The sequence below is a fragment of the Herpailurus yagouaroundi genome, unplaced genomic scaffold, assembly GCF_014898765.1.
Source record: "Herpailurus yagouaroundi ecotype Mexico unplaced genomic scaffold, PumYag 29, whole genome shotgun sequence".
Taxonomy (NCBI): Eukaryota; Metazoa; Chordata; class Mammalia; order Carnivora; family Felidae; genus Herpailurus; species Herpailurus yagouaroundi.
In genome coordinates this window covers 28672313-28690787 of record NW_024412377.1, presented here as the reverse complement: position 1 = coordinate 28690787, position 18475 = coordinate 28672313, and the positions used below count along the sequence as shown (strand labels likewise).

The following is an 18475-nucleotide window of genomic DNA, read 5'->3' as shown; positions in this document are numbered from 1 at the left end:
GCTCTCCCGCCAGGAGCTCGAAACCCCACCCGCAGTCCCCCGCGCCGCTTCAGACCGGTTCCAGCTGGATTCCTAAGGCAGCTCTATCGCCAAATAGAATCCCAGCCCTTCTTCTGGCCACAGCCAACCCCCGCAGCTCCTCAGGCTCCGAAACCGCAGCGGGCTCTGATTGGTTCACAGAGTTGGGGGCGGGCGTGTGGGTTTGGTGCCCACCCAGGGAAGGGGGTGGAGCTGGAGTCGGCCCCCGGGTGTCGAAGCAGCCACTGCGCAGGCGTGGATGGAAACGGATACACAAACAAACAAAACCCACCACCCTGAGGCCTCTAGCTCTTCCCCGCCCACCTTTCCCTGGCTCGGGCTCTCCCTCCTCCCAGTCGCCGGGTTTTCCCCGCCCCCGTCAACGTCTGGGCACGTCCCCCTCGCGGCGCGGGCCACGCACTGTAGTGCTCTTAACCTCTGCCCGCCCGGCGCGGAGTTAGAGGCCGGGTCTGCGCGGGCCGCGCGCACTGTTGGTGGCGGCAGCCCGGGCCTGCAGCCCCGCCGGGCGGAGGATGACTTGCTACCGAGGCTTCCTGCTGGGCAGCTGTCGGCGTGTGGCAGGCGGCCGGGCGGCGGTGCTGAGGGGGCCGGGCGCGGGAGGCCCCGCCGCGCGGCCGCGGCTCTGCGGTGACGGCGGCGGCCGGCGACACCTGGGGCAGGGGCAGCTGCGCGAGCTGGCGGGCTGTGGCAGCCGCCCCGAAGGCGGCTTCCGCCCCTCGCGGGTGGTGGTGGTGGCCAAAACCACCCGGTATGAGTTCGAGCAGCAGCGGTACCGTTACGCGGAGCTTTCGGAGGAGGATCTGAAGCAGCTGGTGGGTCCCTGCGGCCCCCGCGGTTGTGTGTGCTCGACCCCGGCTTTTTGGTGTGGCGGAGACCTCTCGGGATGACCCTTCTACCCCGGCGCCCTAAATGCCCAGCCTTCCCCCCTCGCTGCCCTCCATCCTTCTGGCTTCGCTCAGAGACCCCCGCCCTCTGTGTATGCTGAGGGGGGGGGTCATTGAAACTGCAGAGACCCCCCCCCCCCAAGACGGGGAGGAAGACTTGGGGGGGCAGGGGCTCCCAGTGGGAAGGGTTTGGGGATTCATTTGCGCCCTCACTAGCCCCACTCCCTATTCTCCCTTTGGGGATTATCAACAACAGCCCCGAGAAAGGTGGGCCAGTGGCTGAGGTCTGGACGCCCTGGAAACCGCTCCCCAAGCCTCCCCGAGAAAAAGCCCCCCCCCCCCCCCCCCGGGCGCCGCTGCGGGAAGTGGGAGAGAGGACGAAGGTACCGCGGACACACCCCCTTTTACTCCGCAGGACTGCTAGGCCTGGGATACTCCAGAAAGCCGGTCTGGGCGAGCCTTTTCCGTGATGGAACGTGGTCGTCAGACAAGGTTCCACAAGCTTGCTTTAAAAGCACACGTGTTTTGAGTTCAGAGGTTAGCGAGGGAGAACATTTGACTTTGTGTTATTAAGTAGAAAGGGCAGGACAGAAGGCAGGTGAATCTGGCAATTATGAAATAAAGAGCCTACGTCTATAACATAGTATCTCCACAAGAGACTGTATTTGGTACAGATAGTAACATGTTTGCAGAAGTATATAAATCCATCCAAGAAAAAGCCCTGAATATCTTCTCTCTTCCCTCTCCTTTTGAAACTTCTGAACCCACGCTCCCTATCCACCAACTCTAGGAAAAGGGGAGTGAAGATGCTACCATGAACAATATGGAAATCTCTAATTGTTGATACTGTGGCCCCAAAGGCTCTGGAGTTATACATGCTTATAACCATAATCTTGTAGAATTCTGTGTAAGAGTGGACAGCTTGTTTTAAACTTCTGGTATGGTTTGTAATCTTCAGATTTTTTCGTAATATTTTGCAGAGGTATCAAAATGAAATTGTAAATCCTCACTGCTTAAATATAGTCTGTTTTCAGCATTAAACTTCTTGATTCTTCAATGAGTTAATTGAGCAGGGTCCCTATTTTCCTTTAATGGAGGTGCTAGGTGCAGGTGTGTTTCCTCTCAGTGAAGATGTAGCGATTTATAGAAGACAGTTGTATCATTTTAAAAAGTAAATCAGTTAATTTGAGTAGGAAGTTGGGAGTAGTTATGTTTTGTCAGGGAGTGAAATTGGGGATGAGGCAGGGAATAATGTCAGAGGCAAGCACATTGTTTCTGTTCTGGGAAAGAGGTGTGTCCCTTGGATTGTACTCCCAGTTTTGCAAGATCTACTTTTTAGAAATTGTCAAACATATGTATAAAAATGTTTTCTATACAATTTTATCAAAGCCCCTCGCAGCAGTTTAAAGTAGTACACTCCATTGGCATGTTTGGAGTGTGGGATTGGGATTTAGGAGCTTGGGGTTCTAGGCCCAGTTTGTGTGGTTAACTTCCTATCAGTCTTTTTAACTTCTCTGGGCCTCATGCATGAAAATGATACCTTTTTGTAGTACTGTCAGGTTTTAAAAGTGCTTTCACCTAGTTCAGTATATGAAACAGTAGGCTGGACTAGATAGCCTCTACAGGCTCTTTTTCGTGCTGGCGTTTTGAAACTCTGGATGATTTTTCAAGGCCTCAGGAAGATGAGTGTCCTCTAAATTAGGTTAATTCTGGGACCTCTGAATTAGATTGCCACTAATCAAAACATTTTAAATGTAGGCAGATCAATAAGTCTTTAGAAATTGAACTACATAGTGTACCCACTATGGGTATCTAAAGAGAAATCTCTAATAGGTAAATATTTGTCTTTTGCTAGGTAATGCTGTTTGGGAGAAGAAAACTTAGCGTTAAAACTTCTGTACTATAGAACACATGGTTTTGTAATCTCAAGGCAGTGAAATAGTCGTTGTCATTTCAGTTACATTATATTGGATTAGTTCCTTACTGATTTGAGTTTACCATTAACATTAAAGCCAGTATTCAGAATGGAATAGCAGTAGATGGAGTTGAGGCCAAATATGGGGCTGTGTAAAGTTTTTCTAAAATGGGACTCTGTAGTAGGACTGATAAGCTGGCTAATATTGTTTGCTGTTTTGCTGGGGTAAAAGATACTAAGATATATGAATAATGTGAATTGAGTACAAAAGAAAGTGGCCATGTGCTTACTTTAGTCTCTGGCACCTTACCTCTGGTGTCTATAGTGTCATGGTAACCTGAAGTTTTATACCAGAGGGTTCTCTTTTGTTGTGGAGGTGGTGGTTTTGTTGCAGAATAGGTCTCTGTTAGGTTGTTAAAATGCAAATAGAAGATGAAGGATGGAGTGCCAGTATAATCTTATACCCCAAAGCCTCATGGGTTACTTAAGTAGAAGAAATACTTCTTAGTTGATAAAGCGTGTACAAAATAGGGTTAAATCTTTGAAGCTTGGTCTTTCACTTTTATTGGTGGCGTTGCTTTATTTTTAATTCGTGCAGTGATGTTTCCTGTGAATTTCTGGTGTAGGATTTTACCTCTGCTGGCTCATTACCTTGCAAGGGATAATTAAACTATTATTCCAATTTACTTACATCATAAGAGATATAGCTGTTGGCAGATGTGGAACTTTTATTTATAGGGTCCATGACACTCAACAAATTAGATCTTTAGATGAATCAAAGATGATTGGAAAGGGTTTTGCCATTGTAAACATGCCTTATTGGCCAAAGAGAAGGTTTTATTGAAAACTATTTTAATATATACTAAATGAGACATGAACAATTTCCACCCTTCTCTCCCTCCACCGCAACTCCCTTTAATGGTTGCCTTATTTATTTATTTATTTATTTAAAGTTTGGGTGTGTGTATGGGTGTGTGTGTGTGCGTGCATAAGCAGAGGAGGGGCAGAGAGAGAAGCAAAGAGAGCATCTCAAGCAGGCTCTGCTCTCCAGGAACTGTGAGATCATGACTTGAGCTGGAACCAAGAGTCACTTAACCAACCTAGCCACCCCTGCAGGCACTCCTAGTTGTTGTTGTTGTTTTTTAATCTTTATAATGGGATGGAATAATTTCATTTAGCAGTCCCTTTATTACTGGATTAAATTATTCATAGTTATTACCTTCCTAACATATTTGGGAGATCCTAGCACCTTGGATTTTGTTTCCCTTAACAGTGTTTCCTGCAGTGATGGTGTAGCTTAGGTTGTGGTTCTTGGGCAGGTAATACTTTTGCCACATGGTATGCAATGAATGTAGTGTATATGAATATTTATCAAATTAAAGAACATGATCTGGAGTACCTCCAGGGCTTTCTAACAGAGTCTCACTCCTCTCAAATCTTTCAGATACAGGCACCAGAGTGGTCTATCTAAAGTGAACATCTGGCCAGTTTACTCCTCTGCTTAGAACTACTCAAAAGCTCCCCATAACCTGTAGAGTCACCTAGGAAGTTTGTTAAAATGCAGATGCCTGAACCTTTGCACCCCAAGATTCTGATTCAGTTTGTGGAGACTCCAGACTCTGCCTTTATCAACCACACACCCTTAAGGTTGTTGGCTCTGTCCAGGGGACTTCATTTTTAATAAGCTCTCCAGGTTTGCAGGTGGTCCCCAGGTCACACTTTGAGAAACACTGCTCTATGGGAACCTTCATGATCCTTACTTAGTATGCCAAACAAGGCCCTTCATGAACTGGCTCCTGTATGCCTGTTGAGCTTTATTTCTAATCAGTTTTTGTCTCGAACTTCATTTTCCACTAATTTCAAACTGTTTTAATTTTCATTAGGTGCTGTGCTGATTTAATTTTATGTATTTATGGATTAGTGCATTAAAATGTTCAAAATGTAAAAGATACAGAAGGCTATACAATGAAAAGTCTCTTATTCTTGTTACTGGGCACTGTGTTTTTGTCCCTGGAAGTAGCCAGTGTTATCAGTTTCTTGTGTTTCCTTCCAGAAATAATCCATACATACAAATCAACACAATGAAATATTATTTTTATTTGTCCCACCCCTTTTTACTTACTGATAACATACTATTTAAGCTATTCTGCACCTTGTTCTTTCTTTAAAATAGTATGTGTAGGAGTCCATTGTGTGCATGTCTTAATTTATTAAAATACATTCTGTAATGGGGGTGCCTGGGGGGCTCATTCTGTTAAGCTTCTGATTTTGGCTCAGGTCATGATCTCAGATTTGTGAGTTTGAGCCCCACATTGGTCTCGCTGCTGTCAGTGCAGAGCCCACTTTGGATCTTCTGTCCACCCCCCCCCCAATGTCTCTACCCCTCCCCCGCTTGCATGCATGCACACTGTCTCTCCCTACCCCCCCCCCCAAATTAACATTAAAATACATTCTATAGTGAGTAACGTGTGTGTTAATTTATGTATGTGTGAACCAGGCTCTAAGATAAATACCTAAAAGTGGAATTGCTGAGTCAAAAGGCATGTACATTTGAAATTTTAATGGGTATTGCTAAATTTCTTCCCTTTAAGGCTGTACCAATGTATACCTTCCCCAGCAATGGATGAAAGTTACTGTTATTCCACAAGAAGTTTATCACATTTTGGAGTTTTACCAAGCTGGGAGGTGAAAAAATGGTATTTCAGGGTGGTTTGATTTGTATCTGTTAGTGTCTTTTCCTCTGCAGCCTCTTTTAGTGTGAATACTTCTCTTTCCTCTAACCAAATTCCTTTGAGGTCAAGCTCCAGATGTTACTGTCATAGGAAGCCTTCCTTTGTAACCTTGCTGTGCCCCTCTTTGGCCACCAAAGTTGTGTTAGGTACTCTTCACTGTATCTTCCCAATACTTACACATTTGAGCTTTGAGTATAATCTGATTATTTTCTTCTCTAGACTTCAGGGCAAAGACTGCATCTTATTCATCATCCTCTCCACCTTCCCATCCCCACCAAAAAAGGTAGTAAAACGTTAGTCTTTTTAAAAGTTATTTTTAGTTCTTTTCTCTTGGAGGCTTCCAGTCCAGAGCCGTATTTCCAGCTATCATTCTTCCGAAAGACGTTAGCTGCTGAAATCTTAAGATAGAGGTTACCAACATGAGTTTCCTGGAAGAGGCTTCATGTGTTAAAGAAACATGAGCCTAAACAAAACAGGATTTTTATTTGACTGTGGGAGGGGGACAGAAAAATGTGTCAAATTTTGTGCGATACAACTTGGAAAATAGAGACTCACAGTACACTCCTTCCCATAAATATTTGTCATTAAATGGGAGACCCAGAAAGATGTAAAAGGGTTGAATATTATAGTAGCTGAAATTCCACCACTAATGTAATCATTGACTAGTGTGCTTTAGAGCCCTGATTTTCAGGCTTTTCTTATCAGGATTACCTAGGGGAGGTTTTCAAAACTACAAATATGTGGCCAGCCATGAGAGTGTAAACAACATAATTTCTTACTGTGATCCCTTTTCCTGTGTTTTTAATTATATGAATTAAGTTTTGAGTAAAAAAAGTGTTTATCAATACACATTAGTATCTTCTTAGCTAGTAAGGTGTAAGTTAACTTTATTTTTCGCTATTATTGATCTTTGTAATACGTAATAGGTGTATTTCAAAATATCACCAAATGTGCCGGTTATTTCATGCCTTAGGAAAGTTCATTATATATGATGTGGATTGTGCTGGAGATTAGACCAACCTCCATAAGACATTTGCATTCAAGGAGAGGTTAGTCAATTGGATTTCTTCTTCCTAACTGAAAGTTGGTAGAATTAGGACATAGGAACAGAATAGTTCTTGGCCTGTGTAACTTAATCATTAAAATGAGGCTTAGTGCCCTAATGAGCATTTACATTTCCCAAGAAGGAGTGAAATCTATAGCTAATGTAGGGTTGTTGGGAGTTTCTAGTGGACAAGTCTTGGATTAAGAGCAGGGGCGCCTTGGGTGGCTCAGTCTTGGATCTGAAGGGGCGTCTGGGTGGCTCAGTCGGTTAGGCGTCTGACTTCAGTTCAGGTCATGATCTCACAGTCTGTGAGTTCGAGCCCCACATCGGGCTCTGAGCTGACAGCTCGGAGCCTGGAGCCTGCTTTGGATTCTGTGTCTCCCTCTCTCTCTGCACCTCCCTTGCTTTTGCTCTCTCTCTTTCTCTGCCTCTCAAAAATAAACAAACATTAAAAAAAAAAACTAAAAAAAAAAAAAGGCAGGAGATCTGAGTTTGGGTACTGGCACCAATCTATTAGCTTTGTAAACTGGATCAAGTAACCTAACCTCTTTCTATTTATCAGCCTCTTTGACTTTGAAATAGGTATAATGTCTGTTTTTCCTTGTTTACATGATTTTTAGGAAGAGCAAATTGACTGATAATTTACATAATTTAAAGCAGCATAATTAAGATTTTTAGCCACAATAATGATCATTATGTAAATGTCACCATTATTTATTAAATTTTTTACCTAAAATGGTACTAATTTGGTCACTTCAAAATAGGTTCCTTTGTAAAACAGATGGTTAAAGTAACTGAAGACTTATTGAATTTAACTTTTGCTCATGTTTTTTTTTTTTTTTTTTTAAGCCCATTTCTTGGAGGAAGTGATAGTTTTCAATTGTTTACTTTCTTCTAAGAAGTATTTTTGTGGGGCGCCTGGGTGGCTCAGTCGGTTGAGTGTCCAAGTCTTTATTTTGGCTCAGGTCATGATTCCAGGGTTGTGGGATCAAGTTCTGTGTTGGGTTCTGTGCTGAGTGTGGAACCTGCGTAAGATTCTCGCTCTCTCCCTCTGCCTTTGTCCCCTGTTGTCCTCTCTCTCTCAAAAAAAAAAAAAAAAAAAAAGTATTTCTGTAGTGGAGAAAATAATTATAAAAATTATGGTCTTTAAAAATAAGATCTAAAAATATGTTTCAAAATAAAACTTGCTTACAGTGTCACTATTGCCAACATTCATGAAGTTTGTTGGTTAATTTGTTTAAAGTGTCACCCATTCATTGAGCACTTGCTAGGTTCTGGGGAACCACAGGTGAATAAAAGGGTTCCCAAATGTATGGAGAAAATATTTTAAATTGTGTTATAACTGTAAGTGGTCCACGGGAATACAGAGAAGGGAGGGAGTAATTTGGGAAGGGTAAGAATGAAAGAGAAAAAGATGACCTTTGCATTTTTTCAACTTTTAAGTAGACTTGCTAGTGATCTTTTTAAAGTTTAGACTTTCCGTTATGAAATGTTTTTACCACATAGAAAACTTTCAAAATAGACCCCTGTATATCCAGCTACTGAGACGTAACAGATACTAATATTTTGCCACATTTGCTTGAGATACTTACAAAAAAATTTTTTTTAAATATTTGTTTATTTTTGATAGAAACAGAGTGTGAGCAGGCGAGGGGCAGAGAGAAGGGGAGGCACAGAATCCAGAGCAGGCCCCAGGCTCTGAGCTGTCAGCAAAGAGCCCAACACAGGGCTCGAACCCACAAGCCATGAGAACATGACCTGAGCCGAAGTCGGACCTTTAACCAACTGAGCCACCCAGGTGCCCCAATGCCAGAGATATTTTTAAAGGGAATGTTATAACTAAAGCCTTATCATTCCAACTTTTCTCCTCCCTGTGTCCCTAGAGGTAACCACTAGCCTGAAGTTGTTAAATAAATATATATATATACACATATATATCTTTTTCATGCATATGTTATACATTTATTAATGTGACCATGCCCATAAAAAGTGTATTGTGTGTCTTAAAGTTACATCAATAATATATTCTTTTTTTTTTAATTAAAAAAAAATTTTTTTTTCAACGTTTTTATTTATTTTTGGGACAGAGAGAGACAGAGCATGAACGGGGGAGGGGCAGAGAGAGAGGGAGACACAGAATCGGAAACAGGCTCCAGGCTCCGAGCCACCAGCCCAGAGCCCGACGCGGGGCTCGAACTCACGGACGCAAGATCATGACCTGGCTGAAGTCGGACGCTTAACCGACTGCGCCACCCAGGCGCCCCAATAATATATTCTTTAAATTGTATACCTGTTCTTTAGAAATTTGCTTTTCTTATTCACTATTGGTTTTGAAACTTCTCTATTTTGATATATGTTAATTCATTTTAAGTGCTGTCAAGTATTACATTGTTTGGATAATGAGGTTGTTTCTAGTTTTTTCTATTAAAAAATGCAATTAGAAGTACAAATAATATTTCCATAAGCACTGAACATCTCCCTGATACCCCGTGTTCTCATTAGCACTTGGTGGACTTTATCATTTTTGCCAATATGATGAGAGTGAAATGAGATCCTTTAAGTTTAGGGTATTTTAATTAAATATTAAAGAATAAGGAAGAATTTATATGTCAAGGATAGAGAACAGTACTAATGAGACAGTGGAGAAGTTAATCTTTGCCAGCCAAAAGAACTGAGATATTTCTGACTGTAATCTACAGTTGGAAAAATTTTACATATGACTCACTAAGTACATACACTCGTATTTGAAATAAAAGGTAATATGAAACAACTGAGCAGTTGCATGTAGTAGAGTTTATTCTTAATACCAGTGCTGCTTGTGATCAATAAATTGATGTGACAGCCATTTTAAGGGCAGTTTGAAAATCATTGTTCAAGAGTGAGTATATAGAAGGGGAACAGGTAGGCTGGACCTTATCAGGGTATTAAATGTCATGTGCAGGAGTTTGCTTTATGTCCTAGTCATTTTCAGTGGTTTTTTAGCAATAGAAAACAACTGTCAGTCCTGTTCTCTTTCCCCACAAGAGGAGTGGAGAGTCAGTTTTTCTGAGATGTTAGCATTCTGGGCCTAGTATGAAAGCAGGCTTCTGGTAGTGGTGGTTAGGTTGGAGGACTGGGAAATAAAGACTTTTAAAGGAAGCAGTTAGAAATTCTGGAGGCAGGCTATTACGTGACACCAGATAAGAGCTGATGTTGCCCAGGACTCAAGCAGTGGCAGCATGACTGTGGACAGATTGTTGTTCTTCACCACTGACTGTGGAGATTGAGTGTGAGGGAAGAATTAAAGGTGACGCCTGCGTTTATTCTGTTGCTTATATAAATGTAAGTATTATTAACTGGTATACGGGACTGAGAAGAGCAAATTTGAAGGAGGAATATGTAATCAGATTTAGATGGTTGTGGGGAAAGGTACCTGATCTACCAATGGGGGAGTATAAATGCTCACGTTGAAAATTTGAGCCGAAAGCTTAAAGGAAAGATGTGAGCTAACAGTGTATATTTCATAGTTGCCAGTGTATACTTGGGCCATCAAGTCCTGCAGCAGGGAGGTAACTCCAAGAACACGAAGTGGGAGCAGGTAAGAAAGTCAGAGATGGAACCTTGAGCAATCCCAATGTATGAGGGAATGGGTAAACAGGATAAAAAGAGGAAGGCAGAAGTAGGAAGAGAATTATGGGGAAAGTAAAGGTGAGTGCCTGGGAGGAAGGCTAAGTGAAACTGAAATGATCTAAGATAAATGCCAAATATAGCTGGAGAAATATTTAGGGTTCACTGTACCAGGCCTGATCATGCTAAGTGGAATAGTTTACTTTCTAGCTGTTGACTAGGTGTTTTTCATCAGTGTAAGGCAGTTTTGAGTTAACAGTGTACCATTTAGTTAAGTGGGTACTCTTTTTAAGAGTGCTTCAATTCTGCCTAGTGAGTTTACATACCAAACAAACAGGTCATTGTCTCAAAAAGTTTGTGTATTTCTTATGTGTTAAATTTGAAAAGACTATTTCCTTCCCTTACTGAGCTTTCCTGTGACTTATTACAGAGAGTAGAAAGTAGTAACATTCAGCTGACTAGTAAAATAAGTTAAAAATTTGTTTCGTAATAAACTCAGTTTAGGTCAAGTAAAAATATCTATGATACTTTAATAAAAGCAGTTGGATCACTTAGGAAATAACCTATCACATCTAACTTTAATGTGGACAAATTTTTGTTGGTTTAGAATCCATTTTTCCGTTCATGCTTTGTTGTATTTTAACTTTCAGGCTACTTGGGCAGAAGTGATGTTCGCTTTTGGAAATTTTGTAGGAGAAACTCTTTTTGCTTGTTATTTTTTTAATGCTTATTATTTAATGTTTATTTTTGAGAGAGATAGAGTGTGAGTGGGGCAGGGGCAGAGAGAGGGGGAGACACAGAATCTGAAGCAGGCTCCAGGCCATGAGCTGTTGGCACAGACCCTGACGTGGGACTTGAACCCACTAACCACGAGATCATGACCTGAGCTGACATCGGATGCTTAACTGACTGAGACACTCAGACGCCCCGCAATATGCTTTTTAATTCTGGCATTCACTCTACTGGACAAATTTCCTACTTGATTAAATGGGTGTTCATTGAAGATATTTCTAAACTTCTCTCTCAACATTTTATTTACTTTTATTTTATTTAGAAGACATATACTTTAAAAGGAGAATATTAATGGTATGGTAGTAACATTATAAAATGTCACTCCAATGGACTAGGAAAGATAATTCTTGAATGACATATGTCTTTATATCTAAATGTTATCCAATTTCAGTGAGCTAACCAGTGCTTTGTTTGGATTGTGTGGGGTAAATTCCAAATAGAGTTTATAAATCTGAACAGAAGAGAGCTGCAAATCCAAGTGGAGTAAAGGTCATCTAACTGCCTTCTAAAATATTAGAAGATTAGTTTATCTTTGGTCTTCGAGTAAGCCGTATGCAATGTGTTAAAAATCCATTTAAAAAATTAGTTGTAAAGTAAGCAAAAAAAAATTTTTAATGCTTATTTATTTTTGAGAGAGAGAGAGCACGAGTGGGTTGGGGCAGAGAGAGAGGGAGACACAGAATCCTAAGCAGGCTCCAGGCTCCGAGCTGTCAGCACAGAGCCCAATACGGGGCTTGAACTCACAAACTGTGAGATCATGACCTGTGTTGAAGTCGGACGCTCAACCGACTGAACCACTCAGGTGCCCCAAATAGGCAAATTTTGAGCTCTTGTTAACTACGTGATTCAGGAAACTTAATGCTGTATTTGGTATTGAAACCAAATTATAATTTTCTGAAGTCAGGCTTTCTAGTTCAGTTTAAACTTGTAGTCCTACAAATATACCTTCAAAAAAAAAATCTTTCGGTTTTTACATAGGGTTTTTTAAAGAGAGATGTTATACTGTGTACTATATGACATGTAATAAGACAGAATTTGTTTTATTTTGATATAGCTTGCATTGAAAGGCTCTAGCTACAGTGGACTGCTTGAACGGCATCATATTCACACCAAAAATGTAGAGCATATTCTAGATAGTTTACGGTGAGTCATTGGGATTGGATCTTGGATGGGCTTTTGTATTCAGGACTTTTAATTTTTATTTTTACTAGAAGATGATCCTGCGATTTTTAGTAAAGATTTCCGTTATAAAATAATTTTCAGAAAATTATATCATGGTTAATGGAGTTGACATTGTAGTGTTTCTAAGGAAATTTTTGTACTCTGAAAATTTCACAGATTTTCAGTTAATATTTGGTCTGAGAAGTGCTTTTTCCACAGAGACAATTCTGTATACATTATGCTTGAACCGTATATGTAATGTTTTTTTAAACAATACTAGATTATATGGGTGTTCATTAAAATATTATTTGAATGTCTGAATATCATAGAAACTTCAGTTAATTCAACTAATGCAGTCAGTGAATAAGTTTATGTAAGAGAATCAGTGTGAGAACATGCAAAGTAGAAAGTATCTTAGTTACTGTTTCAGCGTCTGACAACTGAATGAATATTTTGGATTTAAAGTAATGACTATTTTGTTTTATAATTAAAAGTCTCTCAAGATGTGACTCTTCTAGGACATTTTTGTATTAATGACTTTTAGCATCAGGAATAGAGAAAATGAATTGAAATTCTCATTTATCAATATTGCTATTTGTCAGGGACTGTAACAAGATCTTTTTAAAGCATGTAAAGATTTGGGATCATTATTAACTTTCAGTTTACTCTTGTGCATCTTGACTTACCATAGTTAATTGGCTGTTGTAATTAAAATGAAGCTAAGCTTGCAAAACTAAACATAAATTTGTTTATAAAACAAGTTTATTTTACATCATTGTAATAATTTGCCTCTCAGAAAACATCCTTTAAATTATTAGTGGAAATTTTATGTAACGTTTACTTTCTTATCTTAGGAATGAGGGAATTGAGGTTCGCCTAGTAAAGAGGAGAGAATATGATGAAGAAATTGTTCGATGGGCAGATGCTGTCATAGCTGCAGGAGGTAATAGTTTTACAGAGGGAAAGATTGGAATACAGAAATACTCTTTAATATACATTTCCAGATACCCTGTAGTCTAGCTGTATTGAAGGCTTCAGAATCCTACCACAAGATGCATTTTTAGATTTTTAGGATAAGATTTAAAAAGATCTGCTATATGTAACATTTTGCTTTTTTAGTGAATGATGTTATTGTGAGGTTCCATGTATATTAAAGGTATGTTTAACTTCAAATATGATTCAAAGAATGAGTTGTAACTGTATTTTGGTTTAGTTATACTAGTCTTTAAAAAAAGTTGAAATTATTTAAGAGTTTAACAGGATTAGATAAATTTCATCCCACTCTGACTCTCATATACTTATACCTATTTTTTCCTGAGCTTTATTATTAAGTTAGTGAACATTCTTTCTAAAGCTTTAAATTGATAGCATTTGTTCGAAAAATCTACACCGGACACTTTGTTAGATATATTCTCATTAAAATATTTTATGAGTTTGGATTGATGTTATGACAGAAAGAAAAAGAATTGGCTAATAGAAGTGATAGGATTAGAGCAGTAGTTCCCAATTGGAGGCTACTACTGGGCATCTAGCATGTGGAGGCCATGGATACTGCTGAACATCCTGTTTTGCACAGGACAGCCCCCCACAACAAAGAATTATCTGGCCTAAAATGTCAGTCTTGCCACTGTTGAGAAATCCTGGGTTAGGGCTGGTGGGTAGAAAGGCAGTGGAGAGGCCTCTGGTGGTCAACAGGATGGGGTGGGAGTGAGATTGTTAAAATAAAAGTACTTGTGTTCAGAATGATGTTAAAAACTAGTTTTGTAACAAATCTGGTTATGTAGGTGATGGCACGATGCTTCTGGCGGCAAGTAAAGTCTTGGACAGACTTAAACCAGTTATTGGAGTAAACACGGATCCAGAACGGTAAGGAAAAACACATTCTCTTTATTTGCTGTGTGTGTGTGTGTGTGTGTGTGTGTGTGTGTGTGTGTGTGTGTGTTGTACATACAGTTATGCTTTGCTCTGCTTAGTATCTATTTCTGATAAATCTTAAATTTTGGAAGGTCTTTATTTCCTCTACTGTAGTCACATTGCTGTGCTCTGTTGCTGCAGAGAGTTTACTGTGGTGCATGATGTTTAAGTGAAAGCATCATTGTTCCTGGTTATCATGAATATTAGAACCATGTTCCAAAAACATTTTAGAGATGAAATTCAGGCACGTAGAATTCATTTCTACTTTTAGTATAATTTTTCTTCTTTAGTACAAGTTGTTTCCAAGGATCTAGCTCTTGCTTATAGCTCAGGCATGAGAAATATATATGCATTTAGCTGCCATTGGTGGTAGAAAATTATGATATGGGATGGACAGGTCCTCACATTTGACTTCCCAGGTAGTCAGGGAGTAGGATCTGTGGCAGGATAGACCTGAGCCCTTGACCTAGGTGAGTATTGGTGTCCTTCAGTATTGCTGAAGAGGGATGAGTTAATGTCCCATCTTCTACCTTTCTTATGTCTCTCATCTCCATTCCTGGTTATATCTCCACTGATTTTCTGGGTGACTTCATCAATTTAATGAAAAGACCAAACCCTGTCATCACTTCTTTTTTTCTTTCCTCAGCTTCACTGACATTTAGCATCATTCTATTCCAGCCGCCCACAGTATGACCATACCTGGACTTGATGATCATCTAGAATTGCCCCATCTCGCAAATCTTAATTCCACTCTGACCGCAGTCTCCTATCTTTAATAGCAGTCTTATTCCTTCAATTCTGCTAAGTCTGCCCTTTGGTTTTCAGTGCATTGAACCCCTCTATTTTCTTCAATTAATTTTCCCTCACTTCATTCATTTGCTTGACAAATTTCGTAGACATTTTGTACCATTGTCTTTCTGCTCAATCCTACCTCTGTCGATCATCCTTTTTATTCCTCCATCAGCACTGCTGAGGCCATTTGGGTAAAAAAATAGAAACTTAAGCTTTGTGGCCTAGTTTGCGCCCCAACTTACTTCCAATTTGTAGTTTCTAGCACTTAGAACTGGACCCAAAATTTTCTGTGTGGCTCAGGTCCTCTCTCTTCCCCATTCTGTGTGGTAGCTTCTTCAAGCTATTTAACTTGTATATATTCCCTGCTTTCCCTACCCTTCCTCCTTCAGCATTAGCCTTCTCCTTTACCTGATAGAGGAAATGGAAGTCATTGGATAAGAACTTCTTTACCTTTTCCTTGGCTTAAAATAAAAACCTTGTTCTGTTCCCTTTCTTTCCTTTTCTCCCTTTGCACATGGTTCCTCCTAGGCTAAAACCTTGCTCAAGACTGTCATCTTTTAAGAAAATTTAATAAATTCTTTACCCTGTGCCTTTCTCTTGATTATTATTCTTTTTCTTCCTCTTTACCCCCAAGCTTGGTATCTCCACTTACTTACTTCAGTTGTTTTTAAACCTTTGCTAGCTTTTCTGGATTTGCTCCCACCAGTTCATTGACATTCTTTTTGTCTTACTAGTGATGTCCTGGTTATTGAACTTACTGGACATTTTAGTCCTTGTCTAACTTGATTTCTGGGAAATTTTTGGTGCTGACTTCTCCTTTAATGCATCTGTACTTCTTTGGCACTTATGACCGCCATTCCCCCCCTGCCCCTTCTTCCTATCCTGATGGCTACTACTTTGTGTCTTTTGAAGGATGTTATATTTTAGTCACTGCTTAAATAGTGGTGTTTTTATATATTACCCTCTGGGCCATCTTTCTCTCACTCCTTTTTTTTTTTTTAATTTTTGATAGAGACAGAGTACAAGTGGGGGAGGGGCAGAGAGAGAAGGAGACACAGAATCCGAAGCAGGCTCCAGGCTCTGAGCTGTCATCACAGAGCCCGACCTGGGGCTCAAACTCACTGCGAGACCATGAACTGAGTTTGGACACTCAACCGACTGAGCCACCCAGGCGCCCCTCTCTTTCACTCTTTATAATGTCTCCAGAATAGCTGATTAATATCTCTGGTTGAACTTAGATCGTGGACTCCAAAATATTTATATCTAACATTGATCTTGTTTCCACTCTTACCCGTATTTATATTCTCTTCCCGCTGCAGCCAGAGTGACTTCTCTGCTCCAAATCTTATGGTGGCTCCCTTATCTAACTCAGAGTACAATCTAATTCTTTATTCTGGCTAGGGTGACCAACTCATCCTGGTTTGCCAAGGACTTTTCTAGTTTTAGCACCAAAAGTTCTATGTCCTGGGAAAATTGTCAGTCCCAGGCAAACTGGAACAGTTGGTCTCCTTCGCTGTGATATGTAAGACTCTACGTTTTCTGGTTCCTGATTATTCTTTGTCCTTTTCTCCTGTTATTTTTCTCTTATTTGAGCCATTCTACCCTCTACTTGAATGTATCCATTGGCATTAAAAATGTAACATGTCTGAGCGCCTGGCTGGCTCAGTCCATAGAGCATGTGGCTTTTTTTTTTTTTTAATGTTTATCTTTGAGAGAGAGAGAGAGAGAGACAGAAAGAAAGAAAGAGAGGGAAGGAGGAAGGGAAAGAGAGGGAGACAGAGAATCCTGAGCAGGCTCCGCACCATCAGTGTGGAGTCTGACATGGGGCTTGAACTCATGAACGGTGTGATCATGACCTGAGCTGAAATCAAGAGTCGGGTACTTAACCAACTGACCCACCCAGGTGCCCCGTGTGAGTCTTAATCTCAGAGTCGTGAGTTTAAGCCTCACATTGGGTATGGAGCCTATTTAAAAAAAAAAAAAAAAGTAACATGCCTGCAAACGAACCTATCTCCTTTGCCCTCCCCTACCATACTTGATGAATGGAGTCATAACCTGTGCTAAAGGTGTGACCACCTGTCCCTCATCCACCCCCCCCACCCCCACCCCATCCCCACCTTACCACACTGGTCTATGGATCTAATTCTGAGTTCTTGGGATCTTACCTTTGAGTCCATCTCTTGCCATCGTCACTGGTAATGAACACTGTGTAGGCGTTTATAGTTTGTTGTTTAAATTACCACAGTAGCTCCCAGTCTTGCTCTTTCCAACCCATCCATTACACTTTGTCTTCATGTTACTCCAAAGTACAAATAGTGTATCCACTCCTAAATTAGAGTCTTTTAGGCTTTCCCATGACTTTTAGGATACATTGCAAATTCCTTAGTATAATAGTATGATCTTTCACCATCTGTTGCCTATTTGCTTTTTAGTTTATCCTCATTTACTGTATGCTCTTCAGTAAAAAACAAAACAACAACAAAAACAACACCTCTAGGAACAGCCTAGGATTCTTCCTAAGGCTGTTTCTTTTTTTTTTTTTGAATTGCATCTTTTCTCCCAGTTTTGTTGAGATATAATTGACATGCAGACTGCATAAATTTAAGGTGTAACGCATAATGACTTATACATAATGTGAAATGATTGCTACAGTAAATTTACTTATCTCATATAGACATGAAAAAAAAGGGCTTTTTTTTTTTGTGATGAGAACTCTTAGGATCTACTCTTTTTATAACTTTCAGATATACCATACAGCAGTGTTAACTATAGTCATCCTGTTGTCCATTACATCCCCAGTACTTACGGTCTTATAAGTGGAAGTTTGTACCTTTAACCATCCTCACCAGTTCCTCTACTGCCCACTCTGACGGCCGTTCTTAAGTGCAAATGTTCGATCTGAGCATCTGCTGACACCATGGGTGGAGGCTTTTCCTCTGGTGAGGAGCTTTGTTGATATTTAAGACAGTAGGATTTGAAAGAATAAGTGAAAGAGTTCTCCAAAAGGCCCATATTCTTTTCATGTCTATATATGCGCTTTTGTCCAGAATGCCCTTATACCACATACTGAGTTGTGTAGTTGTATAATTGTTCATTCATGACTCTGGTGCATCTTGTGGGCTCTGACTATAATTCCCTGTAGAGAATGCTTATCCTTTCATATCGTTTTCTGCTTGGTTGTTTGTCTCCTCCATTAGACTGTACATTTCTTGAGCATAGGACTTTGTATTTTAATTTTTCTATTGCTTTTATAGTATTATACATAGTCCATAGACAGTAAACCTTTGAACTGAATGATTAATTAAATGCTTTTAGGGAATAGGGCTAGGACCCCAACCTAGCTGAGTAAAAATTTCTTGAGCATAAGTTATTGAGATCATTGGTTCAGTAAATATTTTTTTGACTGCTTTCAGTGTTGATGCATGTATATTTTAGAAATTCTTATGGCATATTTTTATATTGTTAAGAGATTCTTTAGTGGTCACATTTCATACAGTTTGTTGAGATATATTTTCCTTTAAAAACCTGGCTTAATAGTCATAAGCTTGTGGAGATTTTGAAACTGGTAAACAGACACTTCTGCTTCTCTAATTTC

General features: G+C 40.1%; 1 protein-coding gene across 3 annotated transcripts in view; it reads left to right on the top strand.

Moving 5' to 3' along the window:
• Positions 1-327: 327 nt before the first annotated feature.
• Positions 328-18475, top strand: part of NADK2 (NAD kinase 2, mitochondrial) — a 49374-nt gene continuing 31226 nt past the window's right edge. The window contains exons 1-4 of one of the 3 annotated variants that reach the window (XM_040495429.1): positions 328-851; positions 12068-12156; positions 13029-13117; positions 13959-14040. In XM_040495429.1, the coding sequence (XP_040351363.1) occupies positions 552-851; positions 12068-12156; positions 13029-13117; positions 13959-14040 (560 nt within the window). In that variant the 5' untranslated portion in view covers positions 328-551. Of the gene's footprint in view, positions 852-9849; positions 10193-12067; positions 12157-13028; positions 13118-13958; positions 14041-18475 lie in introns of those variants that run through there. The other 2 variants (XM_040495436.1, XM_040495442.1) reach the window with 2 other exon arrangements.